The following is a 19,749-nucleotide window of genomic DNA, read 5'->3' as shown; positions in this document are numbered from 1 at the left end:
ATTTTATTTTCTCTTCCTACTTTTAGTTTTAAATCAGCTTTATTTATATAGAAAAAAACAGTTAGTCTTCCTCAATAAATACCTAGAGTAGAAATCTTTGTTCGGTAGAATAGTAGTTGTTTTTTTTTGGTTTTAGTTCATAAGTAGCAAAAAGAAATACATTGCTTAGTACGTTTTTTTTCAATAGAAATACAAGTGCCACAATTCTTGCTTCAAAAGAACAAAATTGTATAACAATCTACAAGATAAATTTGAGTTTTGAAATGGACCCGACTGAGATATGAACATTTAAAGTTGCTGATATTTGCAACAAAGTATTTTGAGGAAAGACCTCCACAAAATGCATCTCAAAAATAATTCCCATTCACCACATATTTTCAGAGCCAGGCAAATGTGATTTGTTATATTTATTGTGACAAAGAGTCAAGTCAATAATACAATGGATGTGTTTTCGCTCAGGGGTATGTATGAGGCATATTAAACACAATCACATTACCCCAGCTGGCCTGGGGAAAGTAAACACCCACACAAAGACACATACATCCAGCTCTGGAGAAAGTAGCCATTGTCGCCCTGTAATAAACCAAATTTTTCAAATTGTTCAACAACACAAATGTAGCTGTAACAGAAAAACAATCTGCCACACTGTTCACGACTTTGAAAACAAAGTAGAAGTTTGGAATATTTGCCTTTTTCTTTGCAGTGTTTAAATGCCTTAGCCGATGTTTGCAGAAGGAACCGCTGCGAGAAGTAATAGGTTACCGATAAGCAAGTGGGTTGTTTGAAATGGAGGCTGACTGGAGGGGCCGGGGCAGAAAGGCATCTATAAAGGTCATTCATGCCTGACCAGGAAAGAACACATCTTATCTAATACCAGAGAGACTAAAGAATCACAGAACAGGAGCTGCATTTCATAGCATTTACATTTACTGGTATAATAAGGATGTTTGAGAAAAATAAATAAAATTGCCAACCAGGAAATTAAAGAAAATCCTTTGAACATTTGGTTAAACCGATGTATCTGAGTTTATGCATTCTGTGTGAAGAATATTGTGTTGTTTTCTTGCATGCATGACAGCTTTCAGGAGAGAATCTTGTGTACTGCATGACACTGGTGCACCTCTTGTCCCTTTGTCTAAACATAAATGTTTCTGAGCCAGTGTGCCTGTCTGACAGCAAACATCTTCACCAAATCCAGGCAGTTTCTCTCTGTGGCAGCATGACTGCATAAAAACACAAAAACAAACAGCACTGTCTTCATAAGACATAAATACATAGTGAGTCTGATATTTTACTGATATTATTCAGAGCAATTAAATGATATCTGTGCAAGAATTGGGTAGATAAAGCAGTTCTGTGGTAGCGCAGGTCCCTGTAAGATGAACAGGCCATGCTGTATCACCATAATCACACCTGTTGACAGTGTTAATATAGCTGAAGAGAAAACAAAACTCAAGGCTGTTGCTCTTGGATGCGTGTAACAGCAACCGTCTCTCAGCACTCTCAGTGAGAAAACCAAGTTTGTGTTGCCAAGGTAACCTCAGCCAAATTGCCAGCAATGACTGAGCAAAGGGAACCATTTTGTCTCATTGACAGCTCTTCCTTTGGGCATGCAAGCGAAACAATCGCGAGTTTGTCAGCAGTTCATTTTTGACAGCTACAGCTGGGCATTTTGTTTGTCTGAAGAACCCGTTTGAAAAAGGCAGTGTATTAATAATGAGTATAAGACATAAATATATGAATATGAGCAGTCATTTATGTAACTTAGAACAGAAGACAGAAACAGTCTGAGAAAAAGTATTTTTTACCATATGGCTTTGTCAAACAGTAACATCCATCATGTACAGGTATTTAAAAGTATCCAACAGGAATGATGCATCATTAATCCTGTATGCTCACAAGCACCGATTGACATTTCGATATCTGAACTAAAGTAGGTGTCATAAACTCAGTGATCTGCCTTCTGCTACAGCTTTATGGGGCAATGTAGGGGAAAATGCAGAAATCACTTTTCTTTTGTATTTACTTTGCAAAATATTACTTTGCAAATGTAGAAAAGAGAACTTGTTGCAGTATCTTACAAAATTATTTATAGGCATTTTTGTTTGATTGACAAACAAAGTAGCACATAATTGTTTTGTAGAAGGTAATGATATACGGTTTTCTCATGTCTTTATAAATACAAATGTGAAAAGTGTAGCATGCATTTTTATCTAGGCCCACTGGGTCAATATTTTATTGAACAATATTTCCTTACATTGAGAGACTGAAATAATTTTGCCTATTCTCAGTCGGATTGGAGGGAAAGTGTCTGAACAGCATTTTGAGTCCTGCCACAAATTCTTGATTGGATCTAGGTTTGGACCTAGACTAGGCAGTTTCAACTCATGTGTATGCGTAAATCTAGACGGGTGGTTCTCAGTCGTGGCCCTCATTACCCACAGACAGATGCTCCCACCTGAACCTCTGCAGCTCCTCCAGAGTTACAATGGCTCTTTTTGTTATTTTGCTGATTAATGGTCTCCTTGCCCAGCTGACTGTCAGTTTAGGTGGATGTCCATGTCTTGGTAGGTTTGCAGTTGCTAGCATTGGATTAGATCGGATTCAGATATTGGATTAAAAAGTGCTCAGTAACATGTTCAAAGTTTGGAATATTATTTATATAACCTAACAATGATTTAAACATCTCTACAGAGGTATCCCTGACCTATCTGTTGTGTTCCTTTGTCTTCACGATGCCGTTGGTACACCAATGTTCTCCAACAAACCTATGAAGCCTTCACAGAACAGTTGGATCTATAGTGAGATTAAACTACAAGCAAGTGACTTCTAAAGGAAATTGGTTGCACAGGAATTAATGTAGAGGTATCAGTATAAATCAGCTGAATCCATTTGCATGCTACACTTTCCAGATTTTTATTTATAAAATCGTAAATATATAAAATATGTGTAAAATTTGCATCATTGTCTTTCACTTCCCAAATATGCACATCTTTGTGGTGGTCTGTTGCTACAATGTCATAAGGTGTGAATAAGGGGTATGAATACCTTTATGTGTCACTGTAAATTATATTGCAACTGTTTTTAATCAAAAGCCTGAAGAATGTACCCTTTTCTGAATCCCATGGGAACAAACCCCTGATCTCCAATCACAAGACTGGGGAACTGTGCCAAGAACCTCCTTAGTCCTCTCACCACAGATCAGACACAGACATCCATACATACACACATCACAAAGGCGAGATAAACTTTAAACATTTCCAGTTAGCTGCTGGTATCTGCTAATCTTTACAAATATGAAAAGATTAAAATATTAACCTTCAGTTCCTGCATTTACTTATTTTACCCGATTTACATTTTTCCCAGCATATCCTTAGAGTAGAACCATATCTCTTTGGAGGTTATGGCTTAAAACCAGCCATAAATACGAAAAATGAATAAGAAATATAAATGTAAGCAAATACTTGCTCCTATTTGCTGTTGTTCTCCTGGTGAAATGTAAGTGTTTACACTTGGAAATAAGGACGACTCCAACATCATCCACTTAGACAGAGCACAGAGGAGTTTTGTCTTCCCCCACAATCCTTACATTCTCGCAATTTGGCACAAATTGTGCTCAATAACATGGCTGTTAGGAGGAATAGGAATTTTCTCCTAAGAACACAGAAGGAATCCAGATTGACACTAAGGTCACTATTCTTGCTCCACAGCCAGTGCTTCATCAGAAGGTGAAGAAGGGTGGAATAGATAGCATGTCCTAAAATCTGTGTTTATTGGCTGAATAAAAGTGATGAACATTGTCATGGCAAGGTGCATGAGGCCGGCTGTGATCTCAGACGTTAGAGGTCAGACGGTTGCCATATTGTTACTGTCAACACGAGGAGCAGAATATTGGTTTCTCATCTCAGAACTCCATGTTTTTTTTCCTTTTCTTTTACATATTTCTGCAACATATTTGCACATTTCCACTCGGATTTGTATCTTTCTTAACCTATCATTATGTTGTGGTGTTGGCTTGCAGAAAGAATAAAATAAAAACATGGAATAAAGCATCTCTTTTGAGCCAAACTCACAATGGACAAGTACATAAATGACCGTTTTATTGCAGGAGGAAAAGTTTTATCACTGATCTGAGTCCTTGCACAATGAGAGAAGCTACAGTTGGCTGTTTGTCTTTTAAGATATTACACTGCATTATATAACCCTGTTGTTTTTCTTGGATGCCTGAGTGAGTGTGGGATTAAAACCCAGCTCAATGTGCTCTCTTTCTGAAGGTGATTTTCATAGAGGAAGTCCATTTTTAGTTACACTGTGAGTGAAAGAGGTGCTTGTAATTTCCTCCGTAAGCATTCTCATATCGTATGACACAAATAAAAACCACAATCCACAGAAAATTAATATTACAGAACTGAATGCAGAAATAAACATGAACAAAGTTCTTCCCATCTTAAACCTGGCTGCAAAATGAACCCGAGCTGTTGCACACACAAACAGGTGTCCTAACAAAGGCTTCGCATGCACCTGTAATTATGTGGTAGCGGGTAGGGCGGAGGTAGACGGGGTCATTTGTCAACGACTGCAGCAATGAAAGCGCGAACGAGCAATGTGATTGGAGGGGTAGGTTGGAGGTTGCCCTGGTTTCCTTCCACTATCAGCGCAGCTGATCTGCCGCCGGCGATGGCAGGCCCAGGGAATGCAGAAACGGTTCAACCACGCAGCCCAGACTCCTGCTCAGTGGTCAGAGCGGATTAGCATTCTCTAAGTCAGCAGACAGACTGCGAGGAGAGGAAATCATTCTTAGATACTTTTATCAAAGTTTAAGGAAGAACTACATCCCTAGAGTTGTAAGTACAAATGAGCTGAAATGAAGAAGAGACTAAATAATGAATGAGAATAATAACACATCAAGTACTCATGGGAGACAAACAACAGATAGACCATTTAATTTGACTTCCTGTAGGAAACACAACATACTTTTGAATCATTCGACCCTAAAAGCATCTTTGGCTTGTCATTTTTCCACCACATCTGCAATCAGCTATACACAGAAGAAAGAAATGCCTGAGGCCTGCCTGCAGGTTTGACAGTAAGCATAAACATCCACACCAGAATACAATTCTCATTTAACAGAACCAAGACATCCAGCCACCTGTCGCACCCACTGTAGTTTAATTTGATGTATAGGGTGGTAGGATAGGCGCATTCAAAGCAAACACACAGCAAATACAGTGCTGACCACATTTATTGTTACTTCTAGTAAGATGTGTAAAAAGCCTTGAAGTAAATTTATATTCTTATTTATATCAGAAGGATGATCTTGATCTGGAACATTTCATAAAAATGCAGTCTTTATTTGAATCTATTTTTTTATTTTTACTTAGCCATGTTTTGTAACATTTTCAAGTTTGAAGGAAACAGGCAGATCTTCCTCTGTGCAAGATCTAGATCCTGGACAGATTTCCAAAGAATTTAGATGGAGACTGAAACGTCTAAGTAGGACAGCTGTTTATGTGTCTGGTGAACCATTTTTGTGTTAATTTGGCCATATGTTTTGCTCAAAATCCATTGATGACCCATTTTCAGTTTACTGGCAGTCTACCACACTTGTATATTAAAAGTTCGGGTATTTCAAAGAATTCATGTTGTCAGAAACGCTCTAACAAGAGCCAGAGCCGTTGGAAAAAAAAACAGGTCCACAGCATCACGGTTCCACCACCAAACTTTAAACTTTTTCCACATATTCGTCCTTGGTTTGACAAATTTGGTCTAATCTCCAAAGCTCGTGGTCACAGTAGCATTTAGCAAACACATATTTACATCTGGTCAGAAAAGTAAAGTTTAAATGTAATCACATGAGAAGTGCAATCAGAGCTCAGATTTGAGTAGTTTCAAGCAAATGAGTCAAGCAAGAAAGGACTGTGTTTTAGTAAAAAAAAATACTTTAAAGATTTCTAAACTGCAAAGAACTGCAAATTACTTCTACAACCAGTCGCTCTAGCTCTGCAGATTACCATTAATATTGATTAAACCCTTCAGTTGAGACCACCTGCAGTAGCTGGAAGCCTCTCGGTTCAAAACTAGAATGCTAATCTTCAGCGTAACCTAGTAACTTTATCCAAAACCTCGAGATTTCAACCAGAAGGAGCTAATTAGTGGAAGGAAAAATTTGTAACATACAAATGTCAAACATGCGGATTTATGGGTGGTTTTTACTGATAATATTATTTAGCAAACCAAAGCACCTTACATAACTTTGGCGAGAGGAAGTCAAAACCTGAAGGGTATGTACATTCCTAATCAAATTTTGCATTCCCCATCTGCAGTATGACAGCACTTCATGCTGGTCTGGATTTACTCCAGAGCTAATAAATTAAGCAGAACCGGACGTCATCTTTGTAAGCAGCGGGTTCCTATATGCATGCAGGAATTTGTAGTGTGGGTGTGGTGGCTTGGTTTGGCGGGCCGGGCCTAATAAACATCAGGACCAGTTCAGGGAGAGGTCAGAGGAAAAACAGTTGGCCGTGTACAGTGGAAGACCCACAAGATACATCCAAATGTCATCCAGCTTCCCTCTCTGCCCCAACCCCTGGGGGAAAACAAAAGGGGAAACGTGCATACGTTCCCAGATGATGAGGACCTCGGCACGGATATGAGCAAGGGTCACGGGGAGGGAGATGAGGTCACGGAGGGCTGGAGAGGTGGGGAGGCGGGCAGCGGAGGATGCAGATGTGCGGTGCGGTGGAGAGGAGAGGCACGATGGGAGGAAATACAAGAAGCTATTGTTTGGAGAGAAAAGACAGGAGCGGAGCCACGAGAGAGGCAGCTGAGGATTATTCACCACATACATCCAGAACACGAGTCCTTCCCAACCAGTCACCTGATCCTGATTGGGAAAGGTCACTATACTTTTCAGAAAGGGATGCAGTTCGTGTTGATGTGACATTACCTGCAATTGTAGAACAATGGAAAGGCTAGAGGCAACTGAAGGGTGACCTATCATCTGTCTGCAAAGGTTTTCACCACAGAGTTCAACAAGGTATTTGAAGGGTGGAGAAGCAAATAAGACTTTTCAATGGATAGTAAAAAGTAATCTGCAAAATCCATGGCTCAAACGTTTGTACTGGAACCACTGGATGTACTTTAACTCTCTTAGGTGGAGGAAGTTTTTGCATTTATTATTTAAATGGAAGCAAATTACAGTGTCAGGAAAAATCTGTTAATGTTGTCACATTTAAATGTCTGAGATCTTCAAACAAATTCAATATCAGACTAAGACACCCTGGGCAAATACAAACTGCTTTATGGAAAACCTGTTCCAAACCAACCGGGCACTATGTAAAAAAGTTGTTTCCTTTGCAAACCTCACAACCAGTTGTGTCACACTTGGTGGCAACAACTGCAATCCCATGTTTGTGATGATTGGCAATCAGTCCATTCTCGTTCTTTAGAGGAATTTCGGCCCACTCTTCTTTGCAGAGGTCATAGTTTTGAATGAAACAATATTACACCCATTTATGTCTTATTTTTATGAAATCCAACAAAAATTTGGAAAAAAGATGAAGTTTTCAGGTTTATTGTGCTTCATAAACAAGGAGAAAACTTTAGAATCTTCTGAATTTAACCTGTCCATCACTGGTTGACACAGACTAAAAGAAGTTTAGGTAATTTTGTCTGTTAAAATTTAAAATGACTAAACTTTTAAGTGAGAACAATCCCACAACTTAAAGTTCTTTTAATGAGAGGCATGAAGGCAGAGAAAGTGCCCTCAGTGACCCGAGGCTATATGGAGTGGTGTACCTTATTGTTGCAGTGCACAGCTGGTCAGCTGGCTGAAAGAAGGCTTTCAGCTGTTTTAAAATACTTACGGTCATGAAAAACGCAGACAGCCACTGTGTGGAAAGTAAAGCACAGGAACCAATTCATCTGGTTAGGGTAACATTGTCTAATATCTACAGTGGACAAGCAATGCACCAAATATCAGAAACTACACCAGGCCTGTGCTGCTAGTTCAGGAGCTTAACCAGCTAAAACTGGGTTCTTCTACTATATGTGTAACTCTATTAGAAGCAGAACAGTGAAAAAGTTTTATTTTGTTCACATTTATTTGCAAACTATTAGTGGGTTTCACACTCTTTTACTCTGTATTTTCTCTTAAGTTTATAAATCGAGATCAAAATAACAATAAAAACATGTTAGAAATAATTTATATATATATATTATTCCAATTGTACTTTGTATTAGTGTTGTGAAGCACTTTGTGATCTGTGTCTTGAGAGGTGCTATATAAATAAAATTTTACTTACTTACTACTTATTGTCAATAAGTTCTATTTTTGCAAGCAATAGGAATAATAGATTCTTTCCAGGTTTTAAATTAAAATCTTTGTGTGAATACAGTGGCTTAATAAAACTGTGGTATGAGGGTAACAAACTGTGGCAATCTGTGGTTATCAGAAAAGTAAATATCTCCAATTTATTGTCTTTGCTTAAAGTTCTAAAAACCCATTATTTCTATTAAAAATGAAATGTTATTCCTCACCTTTAGAGAGGTGAGGAATAACCTCACCTCTGGGTGACTTTACAGAGTCCCAAATTACAGGATAATAATGTTAAACTAGCTCCAACTGATTTGTCCACTTGCTGGTTCTTTTGTGCACGTAATTCCTCTAATATTCGTACATTATCTTCGCTGATTGACAAACATGTTTTGAGATGAGGATCACTATTTTCTACTCCGTTTGTAATAAATGATCTTCTTAAATGAAAGCTTGAGGGGCTTTGGGGATTGAAAGAAGCCTGATTATTTCCCCAAAGTGATCAAATCAGTGAATGAATTTGTGTCTAGAACAATAAGATCAGCAATGAAACACAGAGCTTGGAGTCCGTGGCTGCAGCTATAAGAAGCTGTTTAAGGCCTTCAATGAAAAATCACACTGCATCAAATCATGATGAACACCACCGCACCCTGTGACTGGGGGTGAAAAAAACAAATCACTGCCTGCCTGTCTTCGGCATTACGGTTACTCCTCATCTGTGCAAATCGTTCGCAAGCTGATCTCATCCATGAGCTCACCATTTTATCTTTACTGAGCCGGAGCGCAAAATGTGTTCAGTAATGACAGACGCATAAATCTGCCACTCTTTGGTTGGTTGTACATCTTACTAAGTCTGGAAACAGCCTCATGAAGTGATGAAACCATTAAACCCCATACAGCAGGTAACACATGCTGACTTTGTAGCCTGGGTTGAGCTTCCCTAATTATTTTTAAGCATTGCTTCGCTAAATTACAGAACATAAATGCAAAAAGGAAAAGGAGCTAACCTCTTCTTGGAATGATTTTAAAATGAAAAACAGGAATGTGTGGAATTGGGGAAAGAGCAGTGGTGTTGGTGTTCCACATCATCATCATGTGATACTTAAGTCAGATAAATGTCAAATAAATATTCTTATGTAACTTCTAAGTACACATGGAGGAAATACAAGCACCATTATGAGTCAGAAATTATTATTTTTGAGTCAGAAAACTTGTTTACGAATTTCACTCCAAAACCTCGATTAACAATTACTTATACTGTTGCATAGTTCAATGTATTAAATTTAATTAATTAAATTTATAATTTCATTAAATTCCGACATGCAAATCTACTTCTTTTGGTTCAGAAATAAAAGTAAGCCTGTCTGGCATTTCTTTCATATTATTACATATTATTATTATTGCATATAGAGGCACAAACATTTAGCACAAACAACCCCCCCCGGTCACTAATCAGTGAACATCAGGAGCAACTTTGACAGAATCCTGGGAGGAACATCCTCTCCACACAGAGATCCAGGATCCAGCTCTTTGCGAACCCTAAGACGCTGGAAACCGATGTTTAGATCTGAAACGTTCTTTCAAACAACAGTACTAACAAACCTAGGAATATTAAAACAATTAAACAGCCTAGGCCTGTCTTTTTACAATGCTAATGTCTAAACAGCTGTAGAGAAAAAAATGGCAGTGTTCCCTGAGTAACAAGAGGTGATCCTCTGACTAAACCAGCAGGGGAAGGCGTCTTAAACCACATTTCCACCGTGTTCTTCCTATAGGGAACGTATTCTACACAGAACACTGCAGCATGTTTTCTCACAGGGGTGAATGACATCAATGGGATGATAAAGGCAAACATTTGGGATTCTTAGAACCACCATTCCCACAACTATAATGCACTTAGCTATTGCTGTAAATTGCAGAATGTTGCACTTACAAATTCACTCCTGTCAATGTGAAGGGACATACGCACCTGCACCAGCAGGCTCCCAAAGCTCCTTATTATTTTTTTGTTTCCCATCGAGAATAAGGCCAGATTTCATTATGTGTGGTGAGCCATTTACACCCACACGCACTGTCCCAAATGTAAATGCTCCATTCCATTCCTAGATCCTCCTGCACAAGAAAAGTGGGAATGAGAGGCAAAGGGATGATTTAGAGAAGAGGAACAATATACTTTAACTAACAAATTTCTTTTTCCAGCTGGCCTGACTGCATAAACACAGAAAAAATAAAAGCTCTCAGGCTCATTACGCCCCAAAACAGGTGTTTTCTATCCCTCAGTCCCCATCTTTCTCCCATCAACTCATCCTGAACTCTGACCTGAAAGCACAAGTGGCAGGTGTGCTTGCATTAGAGCAGTCATGCCAAGACTAAAACGCTGAACTACATCTCACTCCAGTAAGGCGTGGAGCCTTTTCCAACAGCTTTAAGATAAATGGACAAACAGATGCATCTGCAAGAAGTGCAGAATAAGAAGAGGCCTCCAAACCTACAAGGTTGTAAACTTAATTCAGTTGTAAAAGTTAGCTATTTTGTTTTAAAATTTCTGTTTTGCAGGGCATGACTTAATATTCAAATATGTGTTTCAGATGCTAACTACAATATGGCAATGTTGCTACTGCAAAATGGCAGACAAGAGGATCCTGCAGAATATAGTGAGGGAACTTGAAGGGGTCATTAGTGTTCCTGGATCTGCTTCAGTGCTGCTGCAGGAACAGGGCTCCATACAATGCTTAGCTGCTTTTGAGATGATGCACTTTATATCATAACACTGATTTTATATTTTCATGCAGTATTGTTTTTATAAACCTGTGTTTAATCTTTTAATATTTTTTAAAATGATCCCAGAGAAATGCTGTCAACCATTTACTGTACAATATAATGAACACAAATTCAACGCACACAGTCAAAATAGTGAGAGAAAGCGATCACCCGTTGGTATTTAAATTTTCTTTTCATGTAATTTATGCATTTTTAGTTAATCCCTACACGACTCTATTACCAACTGACTGAAAACATGTTTGAGGCTGTACTTTACCTGCAGCAGCATGGATGAGGACGCTCTGGTTGGGCCGCAGGTTGCCAAAGTCAAACAGCATCAGGTAGGCGGTGATGTAGTTGACTGAGAGGGCAGATGCCTCCTCAAAACTCATTCCCTCTGGGATAAGGAAGGTGTGGCCGGCTGGCACCACAGCCACCTCTTGCCACAACCCAAAGCGATTCAGCACCATCACCTTATCACCAACCTAAAAAACAAGACCGCAAAAGAAGAGGTGGGCTCAGTCAGAATCAGAAAACGAATGGCACTCAGTTGTTAAATCTGCAGACACAAAACTAGTTTTCATCCAGGTGGCTACTTTTAAATTTGTGAAAAGCATCTAAAAAGAAAATATATATATTTTGAGGAAGAAATTTAACAAGAGTTGTATGTTGGTGAAAAATTGGTTTGTGGAACAGCTCTTCTCACAGATCTGATTGGTGGGAAGACATTTTTCTTGGAGGGTCAGTATGCTATACAACAACTGTTGTCCTCCTGTGCATTTGTACATCTTGACATCATCATTTCAAAGTCCTTTTGTCACAGACAGGATATCACTGAATGCTGGAGAAACTTTTACAACATTTACATTAACAACAGTGTCTGTTACTTTGCAAAAACCGATAAATGGACAAAACAATCCAATAACTAATAATTAAAGCAGTGGTTCACAGGAGTTTTAACTGTCACTTTTCTAACTTCCTGTTTCAGCTAACTATGCAACAATGTTAACGCTCTTTGTGAGGAATACGTCTAACAACTCCCTTAGAGATAGGGTGAGGAGCTCGGCCATCCGGGATGGACTCGGAGTAGAGCTGCTGCTCCTCCACATCGAGAGGAGCCAGTTGGCTCGGGCATCTATACCGGATGGCTCCTGGACGCCTTCCTTGGGAGGTGTTCCAGGCATGTCCCACCGGGAGGAGGCCCAGGGGACGGCCCAGGACACGCTGGAGGGACTATGTCTCTCGGCTGGCCCGGGAACGCCTTGGGCTCCCCCTGGAGGAGCTGGAGGAGGTGTCTGGGGAGAGGGACGTCTGGGTGTCTCTGCTGAGTCTGCTGCCCCCGCGACCCGGTCCCAGATAAAGTGGGAGACGACGAGTACGAGTACGTCTAACAACATTTTTAGCATATTTGCTTTAAACAATTATTCATTATTTGCGGCTGCTTATATTATAGTAAAATACCTTCCAAAAAACTCATTTCCAGGTCATTCAACCTGCAAATCAACAGAACAAAGTAGGGCTGCAATATTAAGGAAAATATTTGATTGTGATACTATTGCTGAAAATCGCAATACTGATATTGCTTACATTTAACCCACATTCTCTGACACTTTTCTTTCTTTACAATTACACAATGTCCCCACCCAGCTCTGTGTGCTTTAGCATCTCAGCCAATAAAGATATACATTAGGTGTAGTAATTAAGGGCAGTTATAATCAATCTCAATCTTAAAATATAAAATTGATATGCTAAGTGTGACTGCATGACAACAAAATATAATATCCTACCAAATATTGCATCCAAGCAGTCCTTTGTGATTTTGTTGTTGCAAAAAGTGATATAGCATGTTGACTGAGGTTTGATATATTGTGTAGCTGGAGTACAAAGATAGTACTTACTGTGCTTACTGTTTATTTGACACAAGTGTAAAAGATGCAAACTGTGTGGTAGGACTGGTAGGAATAGGAAATATTGTTTTGCTTAAAGCAACAGTGGACATGCAGAGGTGCAACAAGTTCATCTAGAGTCATAAAGATTCCCAGCAGAACAGAATTATTGAAGAATGAAAATCCCCAAAACAACAAAACTCTGCTGTAGGAGAGTCAGATTTTTTTTAGCAATGCATTTTGCATTTACATTTTTGGCTACTTTAAAGTTTAAGAGCAACACGTTGAAACCTATGAATTCCCATCTGCTTTGCTCCCAACTTGTCCTTATCAAAGCAGGATCCTAAGATACACAACTGTCTCTTTCCAGAAGAATGAGCCATGATATAAACTTCCCCCCCAGCCCCTAAACCAGCCAATCAGGAGAACTCACTTGAGGAACACAGGAAACAGAGACGACAGCAGCATTATAATTCTCTTCCTGTTTTCTTCCTCCCCCCATATCCAGTACTCCCAACATACCCTTCCCTCCCACCCTGTTTCCATTCTCCTCATTTTTTCTCCTCCCTTCTTTCTCTTTCATTTCCTGAGTCCTTTTCCTCTTACAACTTTAGAATATCTTACTTCCCCTACTCCAGTTTCCCCCCGTCTCATCCTGTCTGTCTTGGCTGGCGCTCCCTCTTTCATCCTGAGCTCCTCATTTTGTTGTCTTTTTTCCTCTCCCCCTTGTGAGGAGTGTCCCCCCATCCCTTCTTCCTCATCAGCGTAACAGGACAATGGGGCCCATCTTCTCCCCTGGCTTCTCTCCACTTATCAGCCTCCCTGCCAGATTCTTCCTCATGGCTGAGCATAAGACAAGCACTCTCCTCCTGGGAACAAACCCTCTCTCCACCCGGACCTCTTTAATGGTCTGGAGGGAGCCATGCGTCTCGCTGTCAATCCACTTCAATTAGAAAGATCTACGTCGCTTTCTTTCCGAGCCTTCATCTCACTGAGGCCGGGTCATTTGGTTTACTTCAAACTATATATTTTTATTTTGTTGCTGTGAATTAATTTCTTTATTCTGTCTGCATCTTTTTGTTGGAGTCTTCAAACTCATCAAGCTCATTGGATAGTTGGGGTACAGTGCAGTAAAAAAAATCTATATGCGGGGGAGTTCGGGCTTTCACAGGAAAAAATAAAACATGATTCACTCAGTCAAAAGGATCTGCCGCTATTCTTTCATGCCTATGCAAAGCATGTGAGTTACTGTCAGTCATTCAGACGCATTAGTAGGAACATTCAAAGCCAAGCAAAATGGCCTTGTGACACTTTGATTTCAACATCTTCACAGTGTGACCCAGAGACAAGCAGTCACGTCTTGTATTTCCTCTCAGCCTTCTTTCTGAGCAGTCACGGTAGGGGTCAGGAGCAAGGGGGGAGGTCACCGAACAAAGACTCTTCCAGTTAACTGTATATGAATAGACTTAATCAGATGGTGATTCAATTTTGGGGTATGCAGGCCTCCGAGTCAATTGGCTTTGTAGTTCAGAGATTTGACAAGCTCAGCAAAAAAAAAAATCATAAGGGTGAACAGATTTTTTAAGCAGTGTTTCTGAGTCAGGCTGAGGAAAAAGAGGTTAGGTGTAACTCTATTGAAGCTCACTCAGCTCCTGTGACGGACGGCCAAAGGTTAATATTTCAGTCATCACAGAAAAGGGCAGCTACTTTAAGGAATCACAAATACAAAACATATTTAAAGTTCGTTAACAATTTTTCATTTGCTACATAATTCCATATGTGTTCATTCACAGTTTTGATGCCTTCAGTGAGATGGATGGATGGATGGTTGGATGGATTCTCACTGTAGTATACAATGGCAGTTTTTCATATGGGCGGAACGGGCAGTTGTCCAGGGTAGCGTTAAAACGGGGGGTGCACAAGCACCAGAAAAAAAAGCTATAACTTATCTGTCAGTTGTGCCCTGAACATGTTTATATAACTTTAATGCATGAGCAGGCAATAGGGGGATGGCATCTGTGTGTGTTCGGTAGGCTTGCAAGGGAGTAGAGAGACTAGCTCACGTGGTTTCTGAGGGACTGCATTTTCTCCTGTCCTAGAATGTTATTTTCTGTTTTGGTTGGTTAATTGGTTATACTGTGCATTTCTGTGTTAGCCCCAAATCTAGAACGTTTTAGGGATGCAACCTGTATAGCTTTTTTTTTTATATGTATTTCTTGTAAAGCAATAGTACAAAACCGTTCATGTTATTGTGTTAAAAAAACGAATCTTGATTTTTCAATATGACTGTATTTAATCCATACGAGTGACATTCACAGTGAAATAGTGCTGCTGCATCTCCTTGTCCATCATGTGACCTGCTTTCCTCACATTTGGTGCAGGCATAGCTGTGCACAGAACAGCTGAATCATGGGCACTAAAAATTACGATGTTCAAAGCAAAGCGCTAAGTTTATGAAGTAGAAGAATTACCTTTTCTGTAAATTTTTTCCAGACTGTAGCTATGTATCTGAAGACAATTTTTAAAAATTAGCTAACATTTGACAGTCTTCTCTTACTGTTCAAATTAATGTATCACCATCTAATTTTTCAATTGGATTAGTAAAGTTAAAGTTATCATCTTAGAAATGTCCAAACCTGGAAAACCAGACAAAATGAACAATTATATTTTTTGTTTTGTTTTGTTCTTTAAGGACCAGCTATTCACTTGCTTGTCATTAGAGGTATTCAGTTATAGCCCAGTGGTTAGAAGGGGGTTTCTCAAGATGACTTGTTTGAGAATAGATATTAAGGCTTGGGGGGTGGGGGGCAATGCCAGATTTAAAATGTGGGTCAGAGGGAGGTAATTGAGAATATCTGGGTCAGATCCCTCAAAAACTAACCACTGGAGAGAGCCTCCAAGTTTTTTAAACAAGCCTGGAGGAAACGATAAAAAAGTGCTGATACTTGGCATCAGGGGAGCCTCGGTGTGATTTGTGATGTTTCCGCTCTCTCCTTGCTTACTCTCTGTTACTCTTTTCCCCCACAATCCCACTTAGGTCATGTTGGGTGAGCTCACTGCAGGCTTACTCAACATTAGCAAGCATCTGAATGAATGTTTATTACGCAAAAGTTATAGAATTACGGTAACATCAATCATCGGATGAACAAAGGAGCCAGGGCAAAGTCTGTCAGGACATATGTAAGCCATCAAACATAGTTCTACATTTCTATAGAAATATTTATTTTCCAAAAAGAAATCAGATTTTTTTAAATTATTAATATCATAGTTGATACGTGTATCTATACCATCTTACAAGCTTATGTCGTCTGTCTGAAAGTCAAACAAATTAGAGAGCATGAAATGCCAGAAAGATGACATAAAATCTAATTTGATTTGATGCATATGTTGCTTAATCTCTTTAAAAAGCATCATGTGTTTGGAACTTTCTAAGGAGGAAACAGACACACCCTTTGTGTCTTTGTGTGTGTGTGTGTGTGTGTGTGTGTGTGTGTGTGTGTGTGTGTGTGTGTGTGTGTGTTTCTGTTAGATGGATAGAGCAGCGGACAGCGAACCTCCCCAGATAAAATCTGCACCATCGTGGTCAGCAATGCCCCCAGTTAGAAGGGGGGAAAAAAGGATCTCAGAGATCTCCTGTCATTACAGGGATAGCTCTTAATTCACTTAGCAGAAAAGGCTGTGAGTGGATGTGGGAGTGTGATGACAAGCTGCATATGTGTGTGTGTGTGTGTTGTTTGCGACCTTTAAATCCAATCATCGTCACTGACAATGAGGAATACAGCAATAAATGAACCTGGTTGAATGTTCATCCATCCATCCATCCATCCATCCATCCATCCATCCACTTAGCAGACACATGGGCCACGCCCAGCCAGGTGAATTCAGTATGCTCCTGCTTCCATCACACATGTGCTAACCACGGTATTATCCAGAATATAGTGCTGAAACAATGTGAATCATCACACAGTTAAATTGCCTTTTAGATACGTTGCCGTGGTGATGCCATGCTGCTAGGAGAGAGCCATGAGCTACCAGGGGCCTGTGACTCATCATGAAAATGCAAGAGTCACTTAAAACCTTCTCACAGCAACAATCTGTACGTTTGATTACTTTGCTGTCAGCTTTATATTATAACATAATTATTGTTACAAATATATCGGAGCCTGCAGGCAGGCAGCTGTGAGGACAAAGACGATGCCACGGCTCACAGCTCACGGTGTCTGCTTCTGCCGCGCCTCGCCCTTTTCCACTCTGCGCGTTTGTGCGCTGCCGTCGCTCCCGGTAACAAAAGGCGTCGCTGACAACGATCGCCTCCACCGGTGTCAAATTGCATCAACCACTGAGGCCTCCTTCCAAAGAATCTCCAAAATAAATTCCTATCTCCAACAGAATCAGCGTCTTTGAATTCACAGTAGCCAATAAGGTAGATTATTACCATAAAATTGAATTATATTATGTTGCGCTGTTCATATTCTTAATATATGTAATCAAAAGAAATCCAGTTCGCTACGGAGAGTGGAGAGCTTTAATTTTGAAACCAAGAAGAAAATCCATTTCCTGTCTAGCTGCAGCCAACTTCACACCGTGGCGCACATCAAAGCGCACAGCAGCGAGGATGGAAGGCATCCCACGGATTTGAATGGGCTTATTTAGCTTTACGCTTTCAACACATGCTGCTTGGATGGACAGAACCAGCAGATTGCATCTTTGCAACATATTTGTAGCCTATAGTGGAAGTTGGCTTAAGTTCCAGTTTTGCAAATGAAGAGACACGAGGGGCGACGCCTGCTTCTGTCATTTCAACTTGTTTCATCTAAACACTTTATATCTATTTTATGAAACAAGATCCTGCAAATAAACCAATAAGCTCAACTTTTATGCTCATTCGTTATTCAGACAATGGAACTAACTGAACAGGCTGCTTATTAACAGTCATAATAGCGCAATCAAAAGCACAAGCTCCATATTATTGTTACCTTTGCTAAAAAAAAACCCAATAGATTATTATCTGAGCCTTGAAGCTTTAAGTTTATTACATTGTGCCACTGACACAATGAGGCTGCGCTGCCGTCTCCGAGCAGCGAGTGAAGCCTGACACGCCCATATCCACAAAGCACCCAAATCCAGCTGATGACAAAACGCATCATTTTCATATGAAAATAAAGACAAAACAAATATATAATTTATTCCACAAAGGCTAGTGCGATGTGCGCTTACTTTTCTGTCAGTTACTTCTTCTCCCACAGCCTCCACCACTCCGGAGCACTCCATTCCCGGGGTAACCGGAGGGGACGGCAGCCGGTCGTAGAGACCCTGTCTGGCCATCAGGTCGGCGAAGTTGAGCCCGCAGACCTTGACTCGGACCATAACCTCGCCAGCTTTGAGCACCGGCTTGCCCTTCTTCACCTGCAGCTTGACTTTATCATAGCCTCCGTAGCCGGTGAGCACCAGAGAGCGGTAGGTGAACGTCTCCTCCTCGGGGGCCTTCTCGGTAGTCACCGCCGGGGTGGCCGCTGCCTCCGCGGACTCCGTCTTGGGCGGCTCGGCTTTGGGTTCCTCGGCGGGCTTGGTGTCCTGCTTCTGGTCCACGGCGTTTTGCTGCTGGGCAGGTGCGTCCTCTCCAGACATTGTTGTGCAGAGACAGTGGGGATTCCAGAAAAAAGTAACTTCAGAGGTTTTTTGTTTTCACTTTTTCAGTGAATTTTGCAGCCGTGGACGGTCTCTTCGGGTTGGCTGTGCACGATTGCTTTTCAAGAATAAAAAGAAAGTCAGAGTTTCTTTTTCAGCACTCTTGCATGAAGACACAAACCCCGACAAAGTGGGTTGATCAGTGGCTGTCAACGCCGCGCTCTGTGAGAGTGTGAGTGGGGCGAGACGGAGGCAGACTGGAAAACACGGAAAAATGCAGGGATTGGCTTATGTGGCTGTCTGGGTTTGGCTGTTCGGTTGGAGCAATAAATTACATCCATATAGTATTAAGCAAAGAGATCAGCTGGAAAAAATAGTCAGTAGCAAGCAAAGGCAAGTTTAATAAAGTTCAAACCTGCCTCAAAACTACTGGCCAGACTATTCTGTAAAAATCAGTCCAACTCTAGATATGGTTTAACCCTAAACAACATGTCATTGTACATTTTTCTATTTGTTTTGCTACTTTCTTATTATTAAGGGTTATTTAATATAAGATCTACCCTCCCAAAACACAATTATCCGTACCCACATACAGTGTCTTGAAAAAGTACTCACACTCCTTGAATGTATTCTTATTTCATCACATTACATGTGTACTATGTAATAAACCAAGCGCTCCAGACCCTGCTGAAGAAAAGCATTCCAACAGCATGATGCTTCCACCACCATTATGGTGTTGTGTTCACGGTGATGTGCAGCATTAGTTTTCTGCCACATGTAGCGTTTTGCATGTAGGTTAAAACATTTGTCTGACCAGAGCACCTTCTTCCATCTGTGGTAGACTTTTATCAGCAGTCCTTATACCTTCTTTCAACAATAGCTTTCTTCTTGCCAACTAACAGATGTCCTGTCAATACTTTCTCCAACCTGAGCTGTGGAGCTCTTCAGCTCCTCCAGAGTTACCATGGCTGTCTTGGTTGTTTCCCTGCTCTCCTTGTCTGTTCTGTCAGTTAGGACGGACATGTCTTTATAGGTTTACAGTTGTGCCGCACTCTTTTCATTTTTAGAAGGGGGATTGAACAGTTCTCACTGAGATGTTAAAAGTTTGATGTATTATAACCTAACCTTCCTTTTACTCCTCCACAACTTTCTCCCTGATAT

The 19,749-nt window shown here is 40.4% G+C and overlaps 1 protein-coding gene across 1 annotated transcript in view; it reads right to left on the bottom strand.

Moving 5' to 3' along the window:
• Positions 1-18,826, bottom strand: part of LOC124864255 (synaptic vesicle membrane protein VAT-1 homolog) — a 37,901-nt gene extending 19,075 nt beyond the window's left edge. Inside the window, exons 1-2 of the mRNA XM_047358947.1 lie at positions 18,178-18,826; positions 11,352-11,559 (exon numbers count right to left, since the gene is read on the bottom strand). Coding sequence (XP_047214903.1) covers positions 11,352-11,559; positions 18,178-18,588 — 619 coding nt within the window. The 5' untranslated portion in view covers positions 18,589-18,826. The remainder of the gene's footprint in view (positions 1-11,351; positions 11,560-18,177) is intronic.
• Positions 18,827-19,749: the final 923 nt, after the last annotated feature.

Source organism: Girardinichthys multiradiatus, chromosome Y, assembly GCF_021462225.1.
Source record: "Girardinichthys multiradiatus isolate DD_20200921_A chromosome Y, DD_fGirMul_XY1, whole genome shotgun sequence".
In the NCBI taxonomy this organism is placed as follows: domain Eukaryota; kingdom Metazoa; phylum Chordata; class Actinopteri; order Cyprinodontiformes; family Goodeidae; genus Girardinichthys; species Girardinichthys multiradiatus.
Note: the sequence above shows the minus strand (reverse complement) of the source record. Positions and strands in the feature narration are given on the sequence as shown.